We start from the raw sequence: 24,903 nt of genomic DNA on the forward strand, positions 1-24,903 counted from the left end.
TTGGCTCAGGTCATGATCTCAGGGTCATAGGATCAAGCGCCCTGTCAAGTTCCATGCTGGGTGTGGAGTCTAGTTAAGATTCTCTCTCTCCCTCTCCCTCTGCCCTTCCCCTGCTCTAAATAAATAAATAAATAAAATCTTTTAAAAATAAAATCAGCAAAGGACTCAGGTGCATGGGGCAGGATCGAGGAGAGACCAGGCACAAGCTTTCAGGTGTCCCCTCCCCATGGAGTCACGCAGACAGCCTTCAATTCTCCCAGCAACAGTGTTACTGCCAACGAGGGAAACTCACCTTGGTGCCCAGGGGTTTTCTGGGAGTTGGTGACACAGGCAGGCTGACCATTCGTGTGGCTGACCTAAGGCTCCCTCCCTCTAGAGGTCAAGCTGATACTGCATGGTGGCGCAAGGCCCTCACCATAAGTCATATTGTGAACATAGACTATCTGGCATGTAGGTACACAGGCACTCTTATCAGGCAGGACACTCCAGGAGCTTAAAGATGACCTCCCAGGAGCAAGGTAAGGACCAGTCCTGCAGACAGAATGTGCCGGATTCGAGCACCCCAAACCTGCAGAGTTAACTCTTTTACTGACTAGGGCTAAATGTTATGGTGGACCAGGAATACATCTTTAAGGATTTCATGTTGAAACTAAAGCCACAAGGAAGTGGGTCCTTACCTGATTAAGCCTTCAGGTAAGACTGCAGTCCTAGCTGACACCTGGAGGGCAGTCTGGTGAGAGAACCTGAAGGAGAAGCCATGCCAATATCTGAGGGCAGAGAATTCCAGGCAGAGGGACCAAGAGGTGCAAGGACCCTGTGGTGCGACTAAGCTTCAAGAAGAGAAGGAAGACCAACATGGCCAGTCCAGGATCAGGGAAGGAGGTAGGACAAGAGGGGCCATCTGGAACTAGGGTAGAGGGCCTTGTAGACAGGATGACAGAAAGAGAGGAGCTTAGGAGGGCACCCCCATTAGGGGCCTGAGCAACTCAGCCAGTGGTCAAGCCATACACTAAGAAGGGACAGCCTCCAAGATGACCCCCATGATCCCTGCCTCCTGGTATATGCACCCTGTGTAATCCCCTCCCCTTGAGTGTGAGCAGGACCTTGTGACTCACTTCTAACAAAAGAATGGGACAAAGGTGATGGGGTGTCACTTCCAAGATTAGGTTACTAAAGACTGAGACTTCCCTTTTGCTCCCTCTGCCTGCTTGTCCGTGTGTCTCTCTCACTCTCTTGCTTGCCCAATGAAGACAGCTGTCATGTTGTAAGCTGCCCTAGAGAGAGGCCCATGTAGTGAGCTTATTTTTTTTTAAAGATTTTATTTATTTATTTATTTATTTATTTATTTATTTATTTATTTATTTATGAGAGAGACCAAGAGAGCATGTGTGAGTGTGAGCACGGGGAGGAGCAGAGGGAGAGGGTGAAGCAGACTCCCCACTGAGCAGGAAGCCCGACTTGGGGCTCGATCCCGGGACTCCAGGATCATGACCTGAGCTGGACTGAGTCACCCGGGTGTCCCCCATGTGGAGAGTTTAGAGCCACCTCCTCAACAGCCGATGAGGAACTGAATCCTGCCTACAGCACATGAGTGAGCTTGCGAATGGATCCTTCCCTCACCAAGCCTTCAGACGACACTGCAGCCCCAGCTGACACTTGGATGGCAGCCTAGGAGGGACCCTGACGCAGAAGACCCAGAGAAGCAAGACTCAATTCCTGACCCACAGAGACAGTTTGCTGTTATTTTAAGCCCCTACATTTGAAGTAATCTGTTACAGAGCAATAGACCATTAACACACCACGTCTGGCCAGAGGTTAGGAGGGGAATCAGGAGCTATCGTGTTTGCCATGTTGAAAAAAATTGTAATAGACGTTTGCCTTGGGCTGGCTTCCCCCAGTTGCAGAGCCTGAGACAAGGACTTGAGTGCAGGTACTTTGTAAGAACGGGATCCTAGAAAGCAGGAGTGCGGAAGCTGGGAAGCAAGACGGGGAGGGGCAGGCAGCAAATACAGAGAGTTTGAATGAGTGCAGTACTACTGCAGGCACCTGGGGCTCAGCCCCCTGGGGACCTCTGAGACATTGTGTAGGACATGCACCTCCATTATCCCACAAGAGGGGCGAGGGAGCAAGGGTATCGACCCATCAAAAGTGATGGAGGTTTATTCTCAGGGATGTCGATTCCCTCCCAATTCGCACCTGCATCCACATGGGCCACAGAATGCCCCCAGGCAAAACATCATGGGTGTTTACCAGGGCTGAGACTAGAGCAAGGTGAGCGAGGCACACATAGATTTTTTTCCCCTTGCTTCAGGCACTGGATGTCTCGGCCCATCACTGTGACTGACCCCATCTTCATTTAAGTTTTTTCTATTTTATTTATCATGGATATTTTGCATGAATTTTGACGATTTCAAACACTGCATTAGAAAGAACAGTATTCGCCTTGACTATTGAGTTCTTTGGCACCCGCCTCGTATTTTGCTTTCCGAGGTGAGCGCTTCACTTCTTACCCTAGGTCCAGCCCTGGGGTTCACAGGAGGAGCTCATCAGCACATCCAGGAGGGGACTCAGATGCCAGCTGCCACATCAGAGTCAGGGCGGGCTCAGTTCCATCGCGGTAACAATCGAGCCGCAAATCTTAGGGGCTTAACACATTAGAGACCTCATTTCTCACTCGACCACTGCCTGCCGCAAGGCAGCTCGCTGTAGCAGAAAGGAAAAAAAAAAAAAAACGGTATGGCCGCACCTGCTCTTAAAGCTTCTGCCCGGAAGGACGTGTGTTACGGCTGCTCACATTTCGTTGGCCAAAGCAAGTCACATGGCCACACAAGTGGGTGGGGCAGGGATTTACGCGCCTGGAAGGACCTGGTAGCACCTGGGTTGAGGCCGAAGGGGCAGCTGGGTGTTTGGGGTTAGACAGGGAGGGCCAGGTAGGGATGGAGGCGTACAAGGAGTAAAGGTATAATTGGTACGACTCCCTGGGGGGCAGGTCCCAGACTCTTGACACTTGGCAGGTCCCCTGGACTTTATGTTTATTTTTAAAGATTTTATTTATTTATTTGAGAGAGAACGAGCACAAGTGGGGGAGGAGCAGAGAGAGAGAGAGAACCCTCAAGCCAACTCCACGCTTAGGGTGGAGCCCACTGCAGGGCTGGATCCCGCCACCCTGAGATTGTGACCTGAGCAGAAATCAAGAGTCAGGTGCTTTACAGACTGAGCCATCCAGGTGCCCCCATGACATCATTTTTCAAATGTGCTCAATTTTGCCATCCCAACCATTTTTAATTGTCCAGTTCTGGGGCATTAAGCACATTCACGCTGGTATGCAGCCATTCCCCCTCCCCCGCCACCTCCAGGACTGGTTCATCTTCTCAAACTGAACCTCTGTCCCCATGAAACACTCCCGGTCACTCCCCACCATTCTACCTCCTGTCTCTATGGATTTGACCACTCTAGAGACCTCATATAAATAGAATCGTAGAGTGTTTGTTTTTTTGTGGTTTGGCTTTTTTTTTTTTTTTTTTTTTTTTTTTTTTTTTTTTGTGACTGGCTTATTTCATTCACCGTATTGCCCTCCATGTTTATCCAAGTTGGAGTCTGGGTCAGAGAATCCTTTCTTTCTTTTTTTTTTTTCAAAAATTTTAAGTGGTAAAAAACATATAGCCTTAAACATATCATCTTAACCATTTTTTTAAAAACAAATGTTTTGGGGTTTTTTTTTAAGATTTTTTATTTATTTATTTGACAGAGACAGCCAGCAAGAGAGGGAACACAAGCAGGGGGAGTGGGAGAGGAAGAAGCAGGCTCCCAGCGGAGGAGCCCGATGTAGGACTCGATCCCGGAATGCCGGGATCACGCCCTGAGCCGAAGGCAGACACCTAACGACTGCGCTACCCAGGCGTCCCCATCTTAACCATTTTTTACATATATGTTCAGCAGCGTTAAGCGTATTCATGATGTTGTGAAACCAACTTCAGAACGTTTTCATCTTGTAATACTGAAACTCACTACTCACGAAATAAGTGCCCATTCGCCCCCTCCCTGGCCCCTGGCAGCCTTCTACTTTCTGTTTCTGTGAATGTGACCGATTCCATTACCTCGTATACGTGAAATCAGACAGTGCTTGTCTTTCTGTGACCGGCTTTTTGCCTTCAGCGTCATGTCCTCAAGGTTCATCCATGTTTCAGCGTGTGTCAGTTTCCTTCCTTTTTAAGACTGAATAATATTCCATTGTGCGACTCAACCACATTCGGTTTATCCATTTGTCCATTGATGGAAACTTGAGTTGCTTCTACTTTTTGGCTCTTGTACACCCACTATGAGCTTGGGTGTACAAATATCTCTTTGAGACCTTCCTTTCACGTCTACTGAGTATATATACCCAGAAGAGGAATTGCTGGATCACATGCTGAAAATCTGTTTGACTTTTTAACCAGACTGTTTTCCACAGCAGCTGCACCATTTTACGTGCCCAGTAACAGTGCGCAAGGGCTCCAATTTCTCCACATCCTGGCCAACACTTGTTTTGTTTTGTTTTTTAATAGTAGCCATTTGAGAAACTACAGCTAGTATCTTGCCGCGGTTTTGACTTACATTTCCTTGTTGATTAGTGAGGTTGAGCAACTTTTGCTGTGCTTATTGGCCATTTGTCTGGGGATTTTAACGACTCTGGTTCACAGAGACCTCGGGATGTGGACCCACAGAGGACCAAGGTGGCTTCCCACCCGTGCACGGACCCCAGGCGAGCCACCTCCCATGCCAGGGAGTTGATCAGAGGCTCTCACAAACACCCTCCATCCATTCCTCCCTGCGTGGACCACAGATGGTTCCTTCAATCAGCTCGCTTCCCCTTTCCTTCTAATTCTTAAATGAATTTATTTTGAAAGGAACTGTTACGTCACTACCACAAAAGGAGATCTGAGCCATCCCCAGAAGTGGAAAGCGGCAGAAAAAAAGACTTGCATTGGTAGGGGCGAGGACTAGGATGGGGACAGAGAGGCACCCAGGGGCAAAATTGAGGCAGTCACTCGCTCTCAAGGCTATGCCTACGCTCCCAGTAAACTGAGAGCTGTGGCCCCACCCTCTAGTTCAGCTGTGGAGCAAAGGGACTGCTCTTTTTGTTGAAAGAAAGAGAGAAAGAGAGAAGGGGGGAGGGAAGGGAGAGGGAGAAAGGAAGAAAATGACAAAAAGGTGGGACACTTGGGTGGCTCAGTCGGTTAAGCATCGGGCGCTTGATTTCAGCCCAGGTCATGATCTCAGGATCATGAGATCGAGCCCCAGGTCGGCTCTGCCCTGCATGTGGAACCTGCCTAAGATTCTCTCTCCCTCTCCCTCTCTCTTTCTCTAAAAAATTTTTTAAAAGATAAAAAGGAAAATAAATGAAAATGGACAGAGGTTACTGAGATGTTTAAAGGTGTCAAAGATACAGCCACGATAAACACAGACTTTGACACCCATCCGTGCAACCATTACGGAGCAGGCGCTGTTAAAGTTACAGGGGACACAGCCATGGCGGCAGACAGTGAACAGTGGAAACCATAAGTGGAGAGTCCAGGTCCCTCAGGTGCTCAGTAGAGGCCATTGGAGTTGAGAGCACAGGAGAGAAGCCGTATGGGGTTGATGGTACTGTTCTGGCTGGTCATGCCGTGCTGGGTATTAAGTATTTGGAATATCACTTCTGGCTTTATTGCTTGCTGCACACCATCTCACCCCTTATGTCTCTCCCTCCTGTCTCTCCCTCACTCACTTGGCTTCAGCCACACGGGCCTCCTTGCTACTCCACCCCAGGCATGCTCCAGACTCAGGGACTTTGCACAGGCTGTTCCCTCTGCCTGGAACACTCTTCCCCAGAAAGCTTCATGGCTCCTCCTTCCTCACCTCCTTCAGGTCTTTCCTCAAAAGCCACCTTCTTGGTGAGACCTTCCCCAACTGCCCTATTTAATTTGGGGAACCCCCGACACCCTCCATCCTTCATTAGCCTGACTACTTTTCTGTTTCTAACGTCTTTCGCAGCATGCTTATCTGTCACATTCGTGGGTTTCTCTGGGGCTGGGATGTCAGCCCCACAGGGCAGAGGTTGAGGCCTGGCTTCTTCACACCTGCATCCCTAGTGCCGGTCAAGCCATGTTTGTTGAGTGAATGCATGACCGTCAGATCTGTAAAAGGAGAAGGGTAGTACTTGTTCCTCTCAGGGCAGGAGCAAGATGAACTGAGGGGTGACCTAGGAGCCACAGAAGAGAGGCTGTGACAGGAGGGATCCCCAGGGTGGGGGTGGGGGACAGTGTATGACCTGCTTAGGGTTTTTTTTTTACATTTAGGTGAGACATGCCATAAAATTAACCATCCAAGAGTGAACAATCCAGTGGCATTTGGCACAAGTTGTGCAACCAGCCCATCCATCCATGTCATGGTGTGTACCAGAACTTCCTTCCCGTTCTGTGGCTAATATTCCATTACGTGGATGTGGCACATTTCGTTGATTCATTCACCCATTGATGGACACTTGGGTTCTTTCCCCCAATTTGCTGGAGTCCCTGCCTTCAGCTCTTTTGGGCATCTACCTAAGAGTGGCGTTGCTGGGTCTCAGGGTCACTCTGTTTAACACCGTGAGGAATGGCCAAACCGTTCTCCGGTTTGAAGGAGGGAGACCCCAATCTGATAGAGTGCTGGGGGTGGGCTTATTCTTTCTGAGGCTCCTGGCTCCCAAAATATGTCACTTCTTTCTGGGACTGGTCATGACCATCAGCACCAGCACCGTGGCCCAGGACCCCAGAGACCGGTGACATAGGGAGCCCCGATGGGTATACCGAGGCACAGGGAGAAGTTGATGTGGGCACTCAGGCTGAACTCTCTTCCTTCCCCACCCCGTCCCACAACCCGGGACCCCGTTGCAGGGCCCCTGGAGAAGGAGCCCGACCTCACTGGGCATTGCCTGCCTGCAGATCCCCCCACTCCCAGAAAGCCTTGCAGAATGGGGAAGAGGCTGAGAACTCTGTGAGGAAGAGGCAGAAAGGCCCCCAAGTGTCGCCCAGCGTTCCCAGCTCAGGGCTGCAGGGCTTCCTGTTGGTGGCTGCCATTTCCTACCACACCGCCCACTGCCACCTGCCCCCACCCCCACTGCTCCCTGTCCCCAGCTGGGCCCCCCCCTGCCCTGGTTTTCATTTCTCTTGGCTTCCTCTAAATGCTTCTCATTAAAGCCTTCAAACATTTGAAAATTTCCAAAAAATATTTATAAGACTTCCGGTTCCCAGAATCAATGACCATCAGTCTATCCATGACCTGCTTTAACTTACGTTATTCATTAATTTTTTTTAATTCCATAAGGCATATCCATGAACCCCCCCACCCCACCGTGAGCTGGGACAGGACCCAGATCCCTCCCTCCATCATCCAGAGCTCTGTTTCTTACTCCCTCCCCAACTGGCTTTTTAGAAGTGTTCTTACATATGTTTGTAAAGCTGAACTCTTGTTTCATTTTCTGTGTGTGTGAGCTTTAGAATGAGGCTGGTTTTCGTGTGGGGCTTTGGGCACGTCTTTTTTCCTCAGGATTCGACAACGATCAAATCGTTGCATCGTACGCTTTAAGCCTATCACGATTTTATTTGTCAATTACGCCTCAGGAGAGCTGAAAAAAAAAATTTTCTACCATGACACCCGTCAAATAAATGAAGATTTTTGCACTTCACTCTCTTTTTTAAAGATTTTATTTTTAGGGGCACCTGGGTGGCTCAGTCAGGGTCTGACTCTTGATCTCAGCTCTGGTCTTGATCCCAGAGTCACGAGTTCAAGCCCTGTGTTGGGCTCCACGCTGGGTGTGGAGCTTACTTTAAAAAAAAAAAGTTTTATTTTTAAGCATTCTCTACACCTAATGCGGGACTCAACCCCACATCCCCGAGATCAAGAGTTGTACGCTCCATCGGCTGAAGCAGCCAGGCGCCCCTCCATTTCATAAATGAAGAAAGGAGCATGTGGCCAAGGGCCAGCCGCTCTGTGGCACGTCCCAGGCCTTCTTTTTCACTGACTGTATGATGTTCCCGTGAGCCCAGAGCTGAGGAAGCACTAAGATTTCACTCAAGTCTCAATGGCCACCGGCTTAAGGTGCTGCTTTAAAGAATCATTGACCCTGTTTGTTTTAAGCATCTTGTCCCTCGCATCCCCCTTACTTCCCCAAATCTTGACGACTGCTGGGAGGCCATGACACTCTGGGGTCCAGCTGTCCGTCAGAAGCCCTCTGGCCTCCAGGGCCACCCTCTGCCCCAGCCAGCTCTGCAGCTGCTTATAAACCGGCTATTTATAGCCCCACCCCCCCCAGCCCTGTCACCACCCCACAACCCCCAGCCACCAGTGAGATCAACACTGATGGGGAAGGGGAAGTGGGTTGCTAGGAGCTGGGGTTTGTTTGGGGTTCAGGGCTGTCCCTGCAACTTCCTGGGGACCTTTATTTCCTAGAAGCTGAGAACATTGTGGTGATACCTCAGTCCACTTTCCCTACCCTAGTGGATCTTGGGGTGAAAGAAGTGGAGGAACGGGATGTTGGGGACACCAGGCACAAATGTGTGCCCTCCTCGTGGGCCTGGAATGCGCCTGCACCCCTTTCGGGCAGTTCCCCTCTGCTGTGGCTTTGGGCAACTCCACTGCGGCTCTCTCTGTGTACCCCCATTCAGACAAATTGCCCCCCATCACCCCCCTTCCCGCAGCCTCAGCCCCAGGAGACTGAGAGGCCCAAGCAGTCTCAAGGGCCCAGGCCAGGGAGGCACACGTGCGGTGCCCTCCACTCCCACTCCACCCCAGGGCCGAGGCCCCAAATAGCTCGGCGTCTATATTTAGAAGTTTGCTTAGCAGCGCCAGGGAACTATAAATACGGCTCAGTGCTGCCTCCTAACTCCCCAGGCTGGGCCGGGCAGCGGGCAGCGTGGGTGGCGGGGGTTAGGAGGATGCCAGCTGGGGCTAGGCGGGGCTCTGCACCAGGAGCCCCTCAGCCCCTCGTCAGGTGGATGCTGGGGGCCTGGCCTCCTCGGGAGAATCCAGGTGTCCAGCCTGCAGGAGGAGATGAAGAACCCATTGTCAGGCCTGCCCTGGGTCGGGGGTCAGGGTCGGCCAGCACCTCCCACTTTCTTCCCTGGCTTCCTGGGGCTTCCTGGCTTGGGGACAGCTGTCTGGCCTCACAATAGCTGTGCCGCCCTCCCGGAGCCGGCAGCTGGGCTCATCCGCATGGGGGCTGGCCCGGCCCCTTCCTCTGCCATTGTCTCCCAGGCAGGGGCTTCCTGTTAGTCCCCCTCCAGCCAGAGACCCCATCTGACCCCCCACTTCAGCATGGGCTTGCGTGGGTGCTGGGCATAGGCAGGCAGCACAAGAAGCCGGGAGGCAGGACACTGGGGTCCCCTTGTCTCCCTCCCGACCACCGCAAAGAGAAGGGGGGCATCCTAAGGGCCACAGCTGCTGTTCACTGAGAGTCCACTCCTATCTACACCTCTGCGTTTTGTGCTCTCCTTTATGACTCTCACCTGAGCTTGGCGAGGTTCCAGCCATTTCACAGATGAGGAAACTGAGACCCAGGGACATCACCTGCCCGAGACCACATGATCTTCCGCAAAGGGGAGGAGCTCGGGTTTGCCCAGGACCTCTGATCTGCGATGGGCATGTCCTGTGACTGTGCAAGTCCTTTCACGGCTCCATACCTCCATTACCCCGCCTGTCAAGGGGAAATCGCAGCACCTGCCTTCGAGGGCTGTCGGGAAGATAAGTGAGTTCGATCCCCGTAGAGTGCTTAGAAGGGGTCAGGTATACAGTAGGTGCTGGGTGAGTACAATCCTCCACCAGGATGATCTGTTCAATGTTGTAGCTACAATAATAAAAATATGTACTAGAATGTAATACATACAGTATAAGCAGTCGTGTTATTATTATTGGTTGAATAGTCCTGGCTCAGCCACTTCCTAGCTGAGGAAACTCCTGCCAGCGGCCCAACCCTCCAGGTGCCAGTTTCCCTTCTGACAAATAGGGACCCATCATGTCCCTGCCTCCCTGCTGTGGAACAGAGGTCACAAGATTGTCGGGGGGGGGGGCGCTGCCAAATAGGTCAGCGGGGCTGGAACTCCAGGGCAGAGGGAAGGAGGAGGAACAGTGTGACACCCCAGCACGGGCCAGATCAGGAAGCCTGAAGGGGGTTTCCTTCAGTGGGGGGCAGCGACAGGGGTGCGTATGGAGGGGGTTACTAGGTACGGAGCCCTACTGGGTGCAGGCTTTGAGCCGGCACTGCAGAGACTCGAACAGACCAAAGTCCTGTCCCCAGAGCTGACGGTCTAGGGCGAGTGGGGCAGAAGGTACACAAGGTAAGTAGGTATAGTCCATGATGCGAGGTGGCGAGGTGCTACAGAGAATCGAGAAAATTGGGAGGAGTTGGGGTGCTGTAGATGGGAGGGGATTACATTTGGACTTGAGGGGTGGGTCAGGAAATTGAGGGAAAACATGAAAGGGAGGAGGGAGGGAATCAGAAGGTTATCTGGGGTGAAAATGTTCCAGGCAGAGCCAACAGCTTGTGCAAAAGCCCCGAGGTCAGACTTTTCCACAAGGAAAACTGCAGCCAAGTGAGCATGGGAAGAGCAGGAGGAGGTGAGGTCACGGAGGTGACAGGGCAGATTGTGCCAGGTCTTACGTGCTGTGGGAGGACTTGGGGTTTTACCAGTGAGGTGGGAGCCATGGAGGGCTCTTGAGCTGAGAAGGGGTGTGCCCTGACTCAGGCATTCGCAAGTGCCCTTGGGCCACTGTGAGGGGAACAGAGTGTGGGGGCAGGAGCCAGAACACCAAGGCTGGAGGTGACAGACCTAGACCAGGGAGGGGGTGCCAGGGAGAAGGAGAGGTGGAAGATTCTGGGTCCATCTGAAGGCAGGGCCCCAGGACTTGCTGACAGGCCAGACTGTGGTGGCGATGATAAGGATGTCCTTCTTTGTCCCTTCCCCAATCTTGCAGCCAACATCTCCAAGCCTTTTCTCCTGTTACCCTGTTCCTTCCTCACCTTGACCTCACCTTGACCTGTGAGGCCAGTGGGCAGGCATTTTAATCCCATTCACCAGACAGGAAAACTGAGTCCCAGGGAGGTCAGACCTGCTTCAAGCGCCCAAGACGTGTACCAGGGAGGAAAAGACCAAAGAACAGATGGTCACTGAGGGTGAAGATAGGTGTGGGGACAAAACCCAGGGCAGCTCCCCCTACCTGCCCCAAGCTGGAACCCCCCAGCCCCAGCTTCTCCAGGTACCAGCTCTCTGACCTTGCGTCCTGTGGGCAGGGGATGTCCAGCCCTGAGGTTTCCAGGTTCTGGAAAAAAAATTCAAAAATCCACTCCAGACCTGCTCTGCGCCCCCCACCCCCCAGCCTTCTCCTGGGTCGTCTCACCTCCCCCCGCAAGCCCCTTGGGTCCCCTGGCAGAACCCTTCCCATGCCCCACCCAGGACGAAGGGATGGGGATAGGAGGGAGAGGACAGGAAGGGGTTAATTCCAGGGGTGGAGGCGTTCAATCATCTCTGGGATAACACTTCTCTGCTTTCAGCCATTTGTGACCTTTTTTTTCCATGACCAGCAATCTTCCCCCTTCGACCTATCATGTACTTACTATTTTCTTTAATTTTCGACACTTTGGCAGCCCCGAAACCATTCATTTTAAAAGGAAATTTTATATTGACATCCTAGTTGCAAAACCCTCTTGTTGCCCTGAAGAGTTGGTAAATTGAAAAACAAATGATAGCAAGGAACAGAAAACCAGCTATTTGGGTGCCAGGTGGGTACTGCCCCGGCTAAACCCCAGGGCCACCAAGGTGTTAAAGACACTTTAGCACTCGGTAGACGCTTTCTTCTGGACCTTGAGCTCTGGCAGGGACTCCGAGGACTGGGCTGCCTGCTTACGGGTTCCTCCTCGGCCACTTGTGACCTGTGCCTCGACCTCCCCCTCTGTAAGATGGGAATCATAGCCCCACCTGCCTCGAGTTTTGCAGAGTAAATGGGTTAAAATAGATACGTAGATAATGCTAAGAGAATCAGGCCTGGCTCCAATTCAGTGCTTTATAAATAATAGCATTAAAAAAAAAAAAGATGAGATGGCTCAGGAGACAAGCCAGTCATGTGATTTATTAGAAAAGGAAACGACTCTTTCATCACGCGATGCTCTGTTGGTGCCCAGGAGCCCCTGAGATGTAAGTTTCCCACCGAGGGGAAGGTTGGCCCAGAAAGGCCAACTCAGGGAGCATGGCAGTCATGGCCCTGCAGCTCCTCCTCTTGGTGCCTGCCTGGCACCCAGGAACGTCCCCTTCAAGCTCCCCCAGCTCCCATTTGGACTCTGGATTCTCTACCTCGGTTTCCCCACCTGGAAAGTGGGGATTGGGGCTGCTGTTGGCTCAGATGCCGCCCCAGAGACTCAAGCAGGCATGCCAAGGCAGGGAGCACAGAGCCGCCCCCGACAGGCGAGCCCCAAGCTATTTCTGACATGGTCTCCCCAACCTAAATACCCCTGCAAGAAGAGCCCATGCAGGACTCCCATCCACCCCTGCCCGCACGGCCCCTCTTTGCGCTGGGATACAGCCAGCCCGGGCACATGGGGGCCAGAGAGTTTGTCAGTCGCTCCAATGGTGGAACTGGAGGCAGAGGATCTGTGAGCAGAGCAGGTTGCCAGCGCCTGTGTGCGCGTGCACGTGCGTGCGTGTGAGCGTGTGTATGAGCCCGTGCAACGCCTCTGGGTCTGTGTTTTTACTGCACTTTCCTGTTGGCTTCCAGCTGCCCCGCCAGTTCCGGGGAGGGCCCTGGGCCAGCCGCTGTCCTCCCCCCGCTTCATAAAGTCTTGGCCAGCCTCGAGACACCGCGCAGCTGGCCAGCCGGGGGAGACTGCCCTGCCCATCCTCTGCTCCTTCGGCCGCCAGTGCAGACCATGGGAGGCCCCCGCCGCCGCAGCTTCCCTCTCCTCCTTCCAGGTAAGAACTTGGGGGCCCCTCTGGGAGGGACGAGGGGGCTGCGGAAAGCACCCCTTGGCGCCTTGGCATTCCCTGTCCTGTGGAGAAATGGAAGGTGTGGCTGGCAGCTCTGGGGCCCCCGCGGCAGGGGAAGCCACATGGTCAGGCGGGCACATGGAGAGAGGGGGTTGGCAGTGCCATGGCACCCCCTGCCCTGGCAGAGACTCCCAAGGTGCTCTAGGAGCCCCCACTCCCACTCAGATCTCCGAGCTCTGTCCCAGAGACGCTTTAGGGGCTGCCCCCTAGGAGGGGAAACTGAGGCGCGGGGGAAGGAGAGGGGGCAAAAAGTGACTGTCGGGACCCTATAGGCAACTGCTTTTAACATAGGGCATGGGGGATCCTGGGGAGCTAGGAGCCAGGACCCCTGCAATGCGGGGGGGTCCCCCCAACATGTCCCCCACTGTCTCAGTGACAGGGGCAGCCCCAGAGACCCCCACACTTGCTCCCCCCAGACCCAGCAGGACTCCACCACGGCTTGAAGGGATTTTGCCAGCTGCGGGTTTGAACTGGATATTTTACTGTGACTTCCCCCCCCACCCCTCCTCCCTTCCCGCCCCACCCAGGGTGTCTCTAACGGTTATGGTTATCGGGACAGCTTGTTGCCTGAGCAACCAGGCAACAAAGAGAGTGAAGAAATGACATTTGGGGTGCCCCAACCAGAGTTTCCCTGGGCCACAGGGACGGGGGTTCCCTGTGCTGTCCCAGGGCAGCAGACATAAGTACAGGGCCTCCCCCAATAGCCCCACCTTGTCTTTCCTCAGGAGCAAGGACAGGAGTCTAAGTGGGCCACACCTAATGGGGGGCCATGTGTCCCTGGGGCCAAGTCATGGAGCCCCTGAGCTCACTTTCCATATCAGTAAAATGGGGGGAGCCTGGTCTCCACTTTATAGGGTTAAGTGTTGAGTGAGTTCGACACAAACTATTCCCAGTCCACAGTAAGAATTAAGCAAACGGTACTTTATTTTTTATTTTAATTTGTCTTCTTGCCTTCTGGGCAGGACGCTGGTGGGTCTGGGGTCTGGGCTAGGGGGTCCTTAGCAGGAGGAGCAAGAGGAGGGTGACTGTCCCGCCCCTCCCCCCAGGGTCCCTATGCAGGAATCTATTGCTCAGGGCTCCGCAAGCAAGCAAACCAGATGGGACCTGGAGCGGATGACCAGCAGCTCCTCTCCCGGCTCCTGTTTGGGCGACTTCCAAGGCCCCAGATGGAGAAGGCCTGGCCCAGCAGCCTTGGTGGTGGGGGAGGGGATCCCAGCCCAGCCCCAGTGGAGGGGATGGGGCACAAAGGAACCTCCCCCCACTCCAGGGTCTAGGATTTTGCGCTCGATTCCACTTTCCTCAGTCCCCCTTTTTTCACCAGATTATTCCTGAGCATTTTCTGGGCTCCAAACCTCAGTTTGTCCATCTGTAGAATGGACATGACAAGAGCCCCTGCCTCCTAGGGCAGTTCTGAGCATGACTGTTGCCATTTGGGGCTTTGGGAGCTGGGGACAAATCAGTCCAGGTCCCACCCTGCCAGGGAAGGTCATTTTGTGGTCTGTCCAGCAAAGACAAAGTGGGTCATGGGTCATGGCTGAGGGAGAAACTAGCCAAGCCCTGTGGCCAGAGAGGAGGAAGAGAGGGATTCTCATTCGAGGGAAGGGAAGGGCATTCCCCCCTCAGTTTAACTTGGCTGGGAGGACTTCTAGGAGGGGGGAATCTCTGGACCCCCACTGGCCTCAGGGATATCCATTCGGTCGGGACATAGGAGCTAAATGGTCGGGGTACCCTCAAGTCTGTAACCCCACAGCCCCTCAAGCCATGTTCACAATGACCGACCCCAGAATTCCCCTGGGAGCCCCATTCAGGGGCACCGAAGTGTGAGTCATCCCTTCCCCTTGGCCCAGGAAGTGACTCATGCCCTCCCGCCCTCCCTCCCGGCCCCCATCCCTTCCACCCACCACCCCACTTTGGGTCTCCCCGGATAACTGGGGTCTCCACAGCTTTGCCAGCATTCCGAGATTGGCAGAGGCTAGACGTCACCCCCAGCCCCTCCCATGCCTCCACCTGCTGCTGAGGCACTCGCCTCCCTCCCTCCCTCCCCGTTTCCATTCACCCCGTCCTTCTAACTGTGTCTCTGTCTCCCGATCTCTCTCTCAATCTCTCTAGCTCTGCGTTCTTTGCCATCTTGGTCTCTCTCTTTCCACGAGTTCCCTATTTCTCTATCTCTAGCACTGCCTTAACTTCTGCCTGGTTCTCTCCCCCCACCTGTCTGTTCCCTCCTTCCTCTTTCTCCTGTCTCTGTGTCTCTGGCTCCTTCTCTCTCTCTCTCTCTGTTCCTCTCTCTCCCTCTCCTTATTTTCTCTCCATCAGTGTCTCCTAGTCTCTCACTGGTGAACAAGGAGCTCCCCATCCCTAGAGCCCCTGCTGACTTGAGGATGACCCCCAAACACATGCCTGGGGAATAGGGTGCCCCTGAGCAGCCAGAGTGGCAGGAGAAGAGCACCACCCCAGCGTGAGCCCACAGTGCCTTCCTGTGTGGGGGGAGCTGGGGGAGAAATGTCACCACTGGGTCTCAAGCCGGTCCTTGGGCTGACAGATGTGGTAGGTGTGGTGCACGTGCACCTGTGTCCCCCAGCCAGGGTGCGGGGGCCAGAGCATCTTAGATTCGGGGACATCTGAGAGAACACCTGGTCCAACCCCTACACCTTCACGTAAAGAAACGATGATAGTAAACACTCGGACACACCAGGCGGTATTCAGGCGCTTGGTTCTTACACGCCTCTAGGAAGGGCGGCCCGTCATCATTCCCATTCGACAGATGGGAAAACCAAGGCACTGGGAAGTGAGGTCATCTGACCAAGGTCTGGGATTTGAACCAGGGCCACCTGTCTCCTGTCTGTTTGCTGAACTATTGGCGCAGGTCAGCAGGAGCCAAGACCCCCGTTGGGCTTGGGCCCCTTGCTCACCCTCAGTCTGAAACCCAGGCCGAGGTGATGGGGGCACACACTCTGCTGTGGGCGCTGGGGTCCAGGGAGGGCTGCTCGCTCTCATTAGTGATGGACAGAGCCCAAGCCCGGGAGGGGTCAGCAGCCCCCTTCCCTCAGATGTGTCACCCTCCGTTCTCCATCAATCCTTCCCTGGTCTGGACACCCCCCAACACACACCCTCTCTCTCTACTCCAGTGCTGGGTGTCTTGCTGATTCTGTTGGAAGCTGGATCCCAGAAAACCAGTGGTGAGTCTGCTGGGAGCAAAGTAGTCCACAGTCAGAGTCTGGGGAAGGGGCCCTAGACCCCCACAGCCCAGGCAGGAGGGAGGCCTACTGCAGGGGGGGAGGCCAGGGCTGCCCTTCCCAGCAACCCCTCCTTTGGAGATGATCCCGTCCCCCTCCCCAGCACCTGGCTCAGACCTCACCTCCTGACTGTGGTCACCATCCCCACAGACTGTGCTCGCTGGTGCCCTCCAAAATCCACGTGTGTCAATGCCACTGCCTGTCGCTGCTTCCCGGGATACATTTCTTCATTCGGGGAGATCTTCACCAGCATCTTGGAGAGCTGTGATGGTACAGGGGCTTGGAGTGGTGGAGGGGCGCAGAGATGGTGGGGCGTACCCAGTCCCTGTGGGGGATGCGACTGTTGGTTGGGGTCTCAGCCTTTGGCCTTGGGACTGTCATCAAGGGCAGAGAAAAGAGAAAGGAAAAGATAGAAAGGTGGAAAATAAGTGAATAAACATGGCTTCCTGGAGAGAGAGGAGCTCTAGCGTCTGTGCTTCACTTTGACTTCCAAGACTGGGGAGGAAGATGCAGAGCTGCCACCCCCACCCCCATCTCAGCACTCCCTACTGAGCTCAAATCCAGGATGCCAAGCCAGAGGGCAGAGAAGAGCAGAGCTGACTGAGTGGGCTTCAGGAATGGCTTGCTCTAGCTGCAGCCCAGCCTCTGCAGTATAGCTTAAGAGTCTAATCCTTTCCCAAAAGACACTGATTAAGCATCGGCCCCGTGCTGGTGAGTCAGGTGGGGGATAGGGAACTCTTCCTAAAGGAACTCGTGCCTTTGAGAGGTGACCCTTTGCCCTGTTGTGTTCCAGACATCAATGAGTGTGGGCCGTCCTCGACAGTGTCCTGTGGAAAATTTGCAGACTGCCAGAACACAGAGGGCAGCTACTACTGCACGTGCATTCCAGGATTTGAGCTTGCTTCTGGGGCAAGAGAATTCAGGAATGAGAGTGAGAACACGTGTCAAGGTAAGAACCACCCCGCCCCTTCCATCTCCCCGTCCATGAGGCTTGGGGTCACCAGAGCCATTCCTGAATCATCCCCGGGGGTGAGGCCCAGACTAGAGGGTGCAGCACCCACGTCTGTATAGCCTGTTCCTGAGCCCCCAGCACAGAAAGGCAGGGTGGTGTGAAGGCCAAGCACCCAAACCCTGGCTTTGCCACTTGAGAACTGTGTGTGTGACACTGGAAATCACCATTAATGTGCAAGATGTAATAATATTATTGGGATTTTGTGTTTAAAAAAAAAAAGAGTCCCTATTCTTTTTTTTTTTTTTAAAGATTTTATTTATTTATTCGACAGAGATAGAGACAGCCAGCGAGAGAGGGAACACAAGCCAGGGGGGGTGGGAGAGGAAGAAGCAGGCTCATAGCAGAGGAGCCTGATGTGGGGCTCGATCCCATAACGCCGAGATCACGCCCTGAGCCGAAAGCAGATGCTTAACTGCTGTGCCACCCAGGCACCCCAAGAGTCCCTATTCTTTACAGATAAAAAGAAGTCTTGCCTTTTGTTAACTGTGTGACCTTGGACAAGTTCTTTCATCTCTCCATGCCTCAGTTTACCCATCTGTAAAAAGGGGGTGACAATGGTGCTTACCTCATAGAACTGGGAAGATAGAGACAGCAAAGCACAGAATGGTGGCTATTGGGTTTTGAATGATCCTCATTATGATTTAATGCACCCCTTCTGGGATGGGCACCCCCGGGGTCTGCCCCAGGGTGGGCACAGAGAGCGGCTGCTCCCGTCCACCCCCCACACCGCGGTCACATCTCTTGCCGTGGTCTTGCATGGTGATGCATGGTTCGGGCCCAGGAGAAGCCCGGCCTCCGCACATCACCAGGCCTTGCCCCCCTTCCTGGGAGAACAGCAGGCAGGGGAAGGGGCTTTGGGTATCCACAGGGGGCAGGGGGCCCAGCAGTGGGTGGGCAGGAGCAACTACTTCCCCGGGGGGGGGGGGGNGGGGGTTCGTGCAGAACAGAGAAAGAGAGCAGGGAAGGAGAGCAGAAGTGAGAGGTGAGGACGAGGTGAGCTGAGGGTCCAAAGGACTCTGGGGTGGGTCTGTAGGCCCACCCTGCTGTGGGGAGAAGAGCCCACAGTTTGGTCGCCAGCCCCGCCCTGCCCTACATGCAGACAGAGGGCTGCAGAGCTTCGCTGGTGGGAGGGAAGGGAGGACCTGCACTTTCGTGGCACCCAGGGGGAGGGCTCTGTCCACAGCACTGCTGGTCCCTAGAGTTCTCTGGGTGAACGCTGTGGCCCAAACATGTGGCCTGGCCAGAGGACGGAGCCTTTACATGAAATGGAAAAAGGTCCATCATCTCCAGGTGAACACAGCATGTTTGGGGAATGGAGAGCGGGCTGGATTTCAACTCCCAATTGCCTCCTGGGCCCGACACCCTTGTGCACTGAGCAACCTGCCCAACTGTACATGGCGATCACAGATCCCACTCGGTGTGCCTGGATAGGGGGTACCACCCACTGACCGTTGTGAGCCCCCAGCATAGGTGGTGGCTGTGGTTGTTGAGAGGCTGTATTGCTGCATTAGAACAGGCCAGGGCTAAGAGAAGGGTCCTCTGTCAGGCAGCTGGGCAGGGCCATGAGTGAACAAGAGACGGGAGGGGGACAACCGTGGACCTCAAGCTGGGTGACAGGGAGAGAACAGTCTGCTGGCTTGGCGCAGGGCCTGCCGTCTGAAGACAGGAGCTCTGTGATGGGCTTAGCCTTTGCTGCAGCTGAGGACACATGCAGCCCTGTCATGGCGTTGGGGTCTGCCGCAAGCGTGAGACCCGGGCCCGTCTGTGGGCCCCTTGCTCCACTTTCCCCAGGCATCACAGGACGTCCTGGGCACCCCCCCTGGTGCCCGAACCTCTCTGAATCCCAAGGCCCAGAACCCTCCCCAGAGGGTCACTTTCGGATGTTTGGACTGCCCCCTGCCTCCCGGACCAGACGTCTTATTTGCATAAAACAGGAGGCGAGTGGCATTCAAGATACTTTGCAGGAGGTCCGTTCCTGCGCAACAGCCGTCCTCTTCGCCACCATCAGGAACTCCCTGGATGAGACCTGCCCCCGCCGGAGCTCACATGGGCTTGGCCATAGCAGGAGCCGTCTCAGACCCTCGTCCACGGTGGAGCCAGGGACCCCATCAGGAAAAGTGGGAGGATGGAGACTTGAGGGCTGCGCACAGCCCCTGGCCCTCCTGCACGGCAGGCCAGCATCCCGCCCAGAGAAGGTTCCTCCTGACGCCCTGACCCCGGCTTCTCAGCCATCGGCCTTCCTCTGTTTCCCTGCGCAAGGCTCTGTCCCGACCCTCCCCGGTAGCTTTGGTTTAGCCTGGATGACCAGGACCCAGAGGATGTTGTGTCTGGGGTGGGTCAGGTGACACCAACCCCCCACCCCACACACACACATGCACACACACTCGCACAGTCAGGTGAACCAAGAAGCTCCCGCCTGGACCAGACAACAAGAGAGGCTGTCATCCAAGACCATTGCTCCAGGTCTGACCCTCTCCCAAGGAGGTCAACCCAGGTCCCACGGGGGCACTGGACCTCTCAGGCACAGAAGATGGAGGCTGAGCCCCATTCAGCTGGGCCCAGTGTCTGCATCCCTGGTGGGAGGCCAAGGGCCAAGAAGACAGAAACGTCGGCCACCTCTCACCCACCAGCACCTGCTCTGCTCTCCAGCCACCCAGACCTCACTCGCCACTGGCCTTGCTCACATGTGGATTCTCACACTTCCTACCAGTCCAGGCGATGCCTTCACAGGAATCAGAAAAAGGCATTTTCACTGCCCTAAGGCTGCCTGACTGGACATCAGTGACACTGTCCTCCCCAGCCTGGTGCCCACTGTCCTGGCGGCCCTGGCCTGTCTGGCACCCTCCTTATTCTCCCTGCCCCACCCAAGAGCCTCGTCCTTGGAGGGCCTGGCACAGGTGTGGGTCTGGTCCATCTCTGTGCAGCTGGAATCTCAGAGTTAGGGTCACTGGGACGCCAAGCGGGAACTCAGCCAGTGAGCGGCCACCCTGGGGCAGTTAGGACAAAGGCCATCGCTGGGAGCCATGACAGGTCCCGGTCGGGAATGCAGTATTTCCCTGCACGCGGTTCCCAGGAAGGCCCACCCTGGACTCATCCAGGTCGTCAGGCTGGGACACAGGTGGTCATGTGACCCTGCACCAGCTGGGAGCTGCCCGGAGAGGCCGAGGGAGCCAGAGCTGGCAGATGGGGAGGACTTGGACCACTTCTGGCAACATCTGGACAACAGAGCATTCTGGGCCACCATGCTCGCCCATAGCACGCCTCCATGTGAATTAGAAAAGGCACTCACTCACTGAGGAGCAGAGAGCAGGGCCTTCCCGATGCTTCTATCCCAGGACACAGCTGCAGGCACCCATCACCCTCTCCTTCCCCTTGCAGACGTGGACGAATGTCAGCTGAAACCCAGAGTCTGTAAAAGCCGCAGCGTCTGCATCAACTCCCAGGGCAGCTACACCTGCAAGTGCCCGCCCGGCTTGGAGCTCAACCCGGGCGACCCGAATCTGTGCACAGGTAGAGGCCTTGGAAGACGCCGCCCGCCCGTGAGGCTGCGCTGGAGCTGGGGGGGCTGAGGCGGATCCCGCAGCGTCAGGAGGAGGGAGAAGACCCTCAGGTTCCCGAAACACCAGGGCTTTGCTCTGCCCAAGGATTCACCTCCCCGGAAGGTCCCACCACAGAGCAGGGAGGCAGCAGGGCTTTCTGGGCCTGGGGTTCCCTTGTGGAGGCCAGGCCCCTGTGCACACTTCCTGGCCTCATCCCTCCTCATCTGTCACGTGGGAGCACAGGAAGGTGTCACCTCCAGTTCCCAGAAAGGGAACCTGGGCCAGAGCAGGGGAGGGAGTAGGCAAGAGTCCTTGGAAAGAAAGTTCAGGTTCCACAACTCAATCTCCCTCCTGGTTTCACAGCCTATAAACTGGGGACCATGGTCCCTGCCATGCCGGTCTTGCAGGGAAGCCATTGTAAGGTGCATTGAGATTGAAGCTGAAGGTCACCAGGTGGTGGCATGTGCAATAATGGGGTCCTTGATGCCAGGCAGTGAGAAGGGGTGCGGTGAGTGGAGGGGACCCTGACCCTCGGCTTTGTCCTCAGATGTGAATGAATGCACGTCGGGGCAGAACCCATGCCACACCTCCACCCACTGCCTCAACAACATTGGGGGCTATGAGTGCCGCTGCCGCCCTGGGTGGAAGCCGGTCCCTGGGTCCCCCAACGGCCCAAACAACACCGTCTGCGAAGGTGCAGAGCTCAGACGCCACATCCTGGACTCACACTCAGAACATCTGATCACATATTCAGTGGCACCCATACAAACCAAGCAGAATGAGCCCTGGGGGTGCCCTGCTGAGCCAGGCGTTAATTCTTTTGAGGCTGGATGGGAAAAGACCTGGGGGGTTCCGGGGAAGGAGCTGGGGTACCGAGGAGCAGGCTCCTTGAAGACTCCAGGCAGCAACTAATTACTACCTGGGACAAAGGTATTTCTATATTCACAACCTGCACTTCTGTACGGGGCTCACGTGCCACCTGTCAGGCTCCGCACACTTCCCGTAACCGCGGCATCATCAGGGTGTGGGGTCAGCAGGTGTTATCGCCTCCAGCCAAGGGGGGACAGTAACACAGGGAAAAGGGGGCAGGGCATGGAGGGGAAAGGGGTCCTAACCCTCATCTCTGTGTCCCCAGATGTGGACGAGTGCAGCTCCGGGCCGCCTAGGTGCCATAACTCCACCGTCTGCATCAACACCGCGGGCTCGTACAAGTGCCGCTGCCTCCGGGGCTGGGAGCCCAAACCCGGATTCCAGGATAAGCAGCCCAACACCATCTGTGAAGGTACCTGGTCTGATCTGACCCCTGACCCTGCCCCGGACACAGGCACACACACTGTCACACCTAATGAATGGTGTTCTACCCCCTGCAGAGATGTCCTTCCCCACCTGGACCCCACCCCCTGGAATCCAGAGCCAGGTGAGTGGCCAGGAATCCCTCTGTGTAGCCCGCCTGATCCACCCATTTCCCCCCTGCTCCCCCACCCACACGTGAGGCTCTCTGACCCCTTTCATGTCCCCTCTCCTCAGAGCATGTCCCACTTCTTTGAAAAAGTCCAAGACCTGCGCAGAGGCTTCAAGCCAGCCTTGGCTCAGGCCACCATGCAGGTAAGAGCAAGAGCTGAGGGGACCCCCGGACAGCACGGGGGTGGCTGAGGGATGCTTCCATGCGGTGGAGAAAGCCCAAGCTGGGGTTACACAAATAAAGACACACATACACACCCCAAAACGTACACACACGTGTACACACACACGTGCACATGTGTGTGCACACACGAAGGACGATAATGCCAAAAGAATGGAGCAGTTAGAAATTTCACCTCCATGGTTAGACCATGAAGGATCAAATCCTCTCCATCCCACCACCCTACTCTCACCCATTGCCACTTTCTGCTATGTGACCTGAGGCAAGTGACTCCCCCTCCCTGGGCCTCAGTCTCACCTGAAAATAGTGCCTGCTGTATACAGTTTGAAGGTTTTACGTGAACTAAGAGAAGTAAAGTTCAAAGAAAGAGCAGGGCCTGGCAAAGAAAGAGTGGGCATTATATGTAAGTTTTCACCTATGTGCTAAGTCGGGTAGAAACCTTTGAGTCCCTGTGTCATTTTAAATTTTCCAGTAGCTACATTAAGATAAACAAATACACAAGTGAAATTAATGTGAAGATTGCATTTAATCCAGTAGATTCAAAATATTACCACTGCAACATAGAGCCATATTTCGGGTGCTCCAGAGCCACACGTGGCTCGTGGCAACCATTCTGGGCAGTGCAGACCTAGACCAGAGCCTGGCGGGAAGCCCGCACCTGGGACAAGTTAAGCACCACTGTCGCAGTCCACGTGCACAGGCCTATACTCAGTCCCCTCGCTTATCTTCTGACCACTTCACCATCTCAGTGATTCCCCTGTCAACGCACTGTCCCCCGGGCTGCCCCAGGGGGTTTTGCAGTGTGCCCCTTGGTGGAGGGGGCTGGTGCGGTCAGGGTCCTTTGGGAAGCCCCTGCGGGACAGTGACCCACCAGCTGTCACCCATCACTCCCAGGAGCTCATCAACTCAATGGATGGGATGCTGAATGCCTCCACGGATCTGGAGACCCTGCTCCCAGATGACAGGCACCGCATGGCCACCCAATTCCTCTTGGGCCTCGAAACAGTCCTGAGGACGCTGGCCAAGGCCATGCCTGGAGACTCCTTCACCTATCTTACCTCTTCAGACACAGGTGAGACCTTGCCCTGCCTTGCCCCAGCCCTGGACCCCATCTCACACCCAGAACCCCCAGTCACTGCCCCTCTCTCCTCAGAGCTATCCCTGATGATCCAGGAGCATGGGGAGGGAAACAGCACCATAGGTCAGAGCCATGCACGGATGCTGCTGAGCTGGGATGTGGCGACTGGAGCCAGGGATTCGGGTAAGGGCAGGGAATCCGAGGAGACATCAGCGGGGGCGGGGGAGGGGATGTGGCTAGGGGTGAGGTTCTGAATATGTAACAATTGGAAATTGAGCTATCACCAGGGCCCCCAGGCATCATGGCGGACTGGAGAGCCTGGATCAGAGGTTTTAGGAAGCAGGATGGGACATAGGAGGAGGGAGGGCAGGAGAAGGTAGCCAACCTGTCTGTCCCCCAGGCCCCACCGTGATGGGCATCCTGTCCAGCCGGAACATGGAAAAATTGCTGGCCAAGGCCTCCATGGAGCTGGAGCCTGAGAAGAAAGCCGAGCTGCAGAAGAAGTACCAGCGTCCTGTCCATGGTGCCCAGCCTCTGCTCCTCTCGCCAGTCAACTTGGTCTTTCTGAGCAACACGAACACAGAGAAACTTGACTCCCCCGTCATCTTTGCTTTCTCCTACTCGGTGAGTCCTCAGATGGGGAGGAATCAGCCCTACTGCTCACCCCTTAGCCAAGGTCACAGTGGTTCCTATGCAGCCTTCATTTCCCCACTCTTCTCCTTCCTCAAACAGACCTCAGGGCCTTTGCACTTGCTGTGCCCTCTGTTTGGGACACACTTCTCCCACATGACTCAGTCCTTTACCTAGTTCCAGTCTTTGTTCAGATAGAACCTCCTCTTTCAGGTCTTCCCTGACCTCCTTATTTAAAATGACAATCTGTAGTTATGCTCCACCTCCCCTATGCAGTGTATCTCTTGTTTTAACAGCACTTACTCCCTTCCAGCATGCTATCTAGTTTAGTTGCTAGATTTGTTATTTACATCTGTCTCCCCCACTAGCATGCCAACCCCAAAAGGGCAGGGACTTGTGTCTGCCCTGTTCGTCGTGTGCCAGAGCAAAGTAGGTGCTCAGTAAATACTTATTAAAGGAAAAGCAGCCCTCCTCAGGCCCAACGCCAGCCCAAGACCTAAGAATGGGCTAACCTCTCCAACCGTTCCCGCCTGCCCACAGGGGGAGAAACCTGAGTCACGGCAGGAGCTGATCTGTGCATTCTGGAAGAGTAACAGCACCAAGGGCGGGTACTGGGCCACCACAGGCTGCCAGACCCTGGGCACCAGGAATAACAGCACCACGTGCCAGTGCAACCACCTGAGCAGCTTTGCCATCCTCATGGCCCACTATGACATAGAGGTGAGCAGCCAGGGGCCA

The 24,903-nt window shown here is 55.0% G+C and overlaps 1 protein-coding gene and 1 long non-coding RNA gene across 10 annotated transcripts in view; one reads left to right on the top strand and one right to left on the bottom strand.

Moving 5' to 3' along the window:
* Nucleotides 1–24,903, top strand: part of ADGRE5 (adhesion G protein-coupled receptor E5) — a 35,674-nt gene that overhangs the window by 7,725 nt on the left and 3,046 nt on the right. For 4 of the 9 annotated variants that reach the window (XM_034657902.1, XM_034657900.1, XM_034657897.1 and 1 more), the window contains 13 exons: nt 12,763–12,956; nt 16,157–16,207; nt 16,415–16,534; nt 17,058–17,213; nt 20,655–20,786; nt 21,363–21,509; nt 21,951–22,097; nt 22,186–22,232; nt 22,343–22,420; nt 23,352–23,529; nt 23,611–23,718; nt 23,936–24,159; nt 24,706–24,885. In XM_034657902.1, coding sequence (XP_034513793.1) covers nt 12,914–12,956; nt 16,157–16,207; nt 16,415–16,534; nt 17,058–17,213; nt 20,655–20,786; nt 21,363–21,509; nt 21,951–22,097; nt 22,186–22,232; nt 22,343–22,420; nt 23,352–23,529; nt 23,611–23,718; nt 23,936–24,159; nt 24,706–24,885 — 1,611 coding nt within the window. In that variant the 5' untranslated portion in view covers nt 12,763–12,913. Of the gene's footprint in view, nt 1–9,617; nt 9,743–12,138; nt 12,186–12,762; nt 12,957–16,156; nt 16,208–16,414; nt 16,535–17,057; nt 17,214–20,654; nt 20,787–21,362; nt 21,510–21,950; nt 22,098–22,185; nt 22,233–22,342; nt 22,421–23,351; nt 23,530–23,610; nt 23,719–23,935; nt 24,160–24,705; nt 24,886–24,903 lie in introns of those variants that run through there. The other 5 variants (XM_034657896.1, XM_034657898.1, XM_011227239.3 and 2 more) reach the window with 5 other exon arrangements.
* Nucleotides 7,967–9,615, bottom strand: LOC117801868. The gene is made up of 2 exons (XR_004624630.1): nt 9,504–9,615; nt 7,967–9,036 (listed from the first exon to the last, which is right to left on the bottom strand). It is a non-coding gene; the product is annotated as an uncharacterized LOC117801868 (long non-coding RNA).

Source organism: Ailuropoda melanoleuca, chromosome 4 (assembly GCF_002007445.2).
Source record: "Ailuropoda melanoleuca isolate Jingjing chromosome 4, ASM200744v2, whole genome shotgun sequence".
NCBI classification, from domain to species: domain Eukaryota; kingdom Metazoa; phylum Chordata; class Mammalia; order Carnivora; family Ursidae; genus Ailuropoda; species Ailuropoda melanoleuca.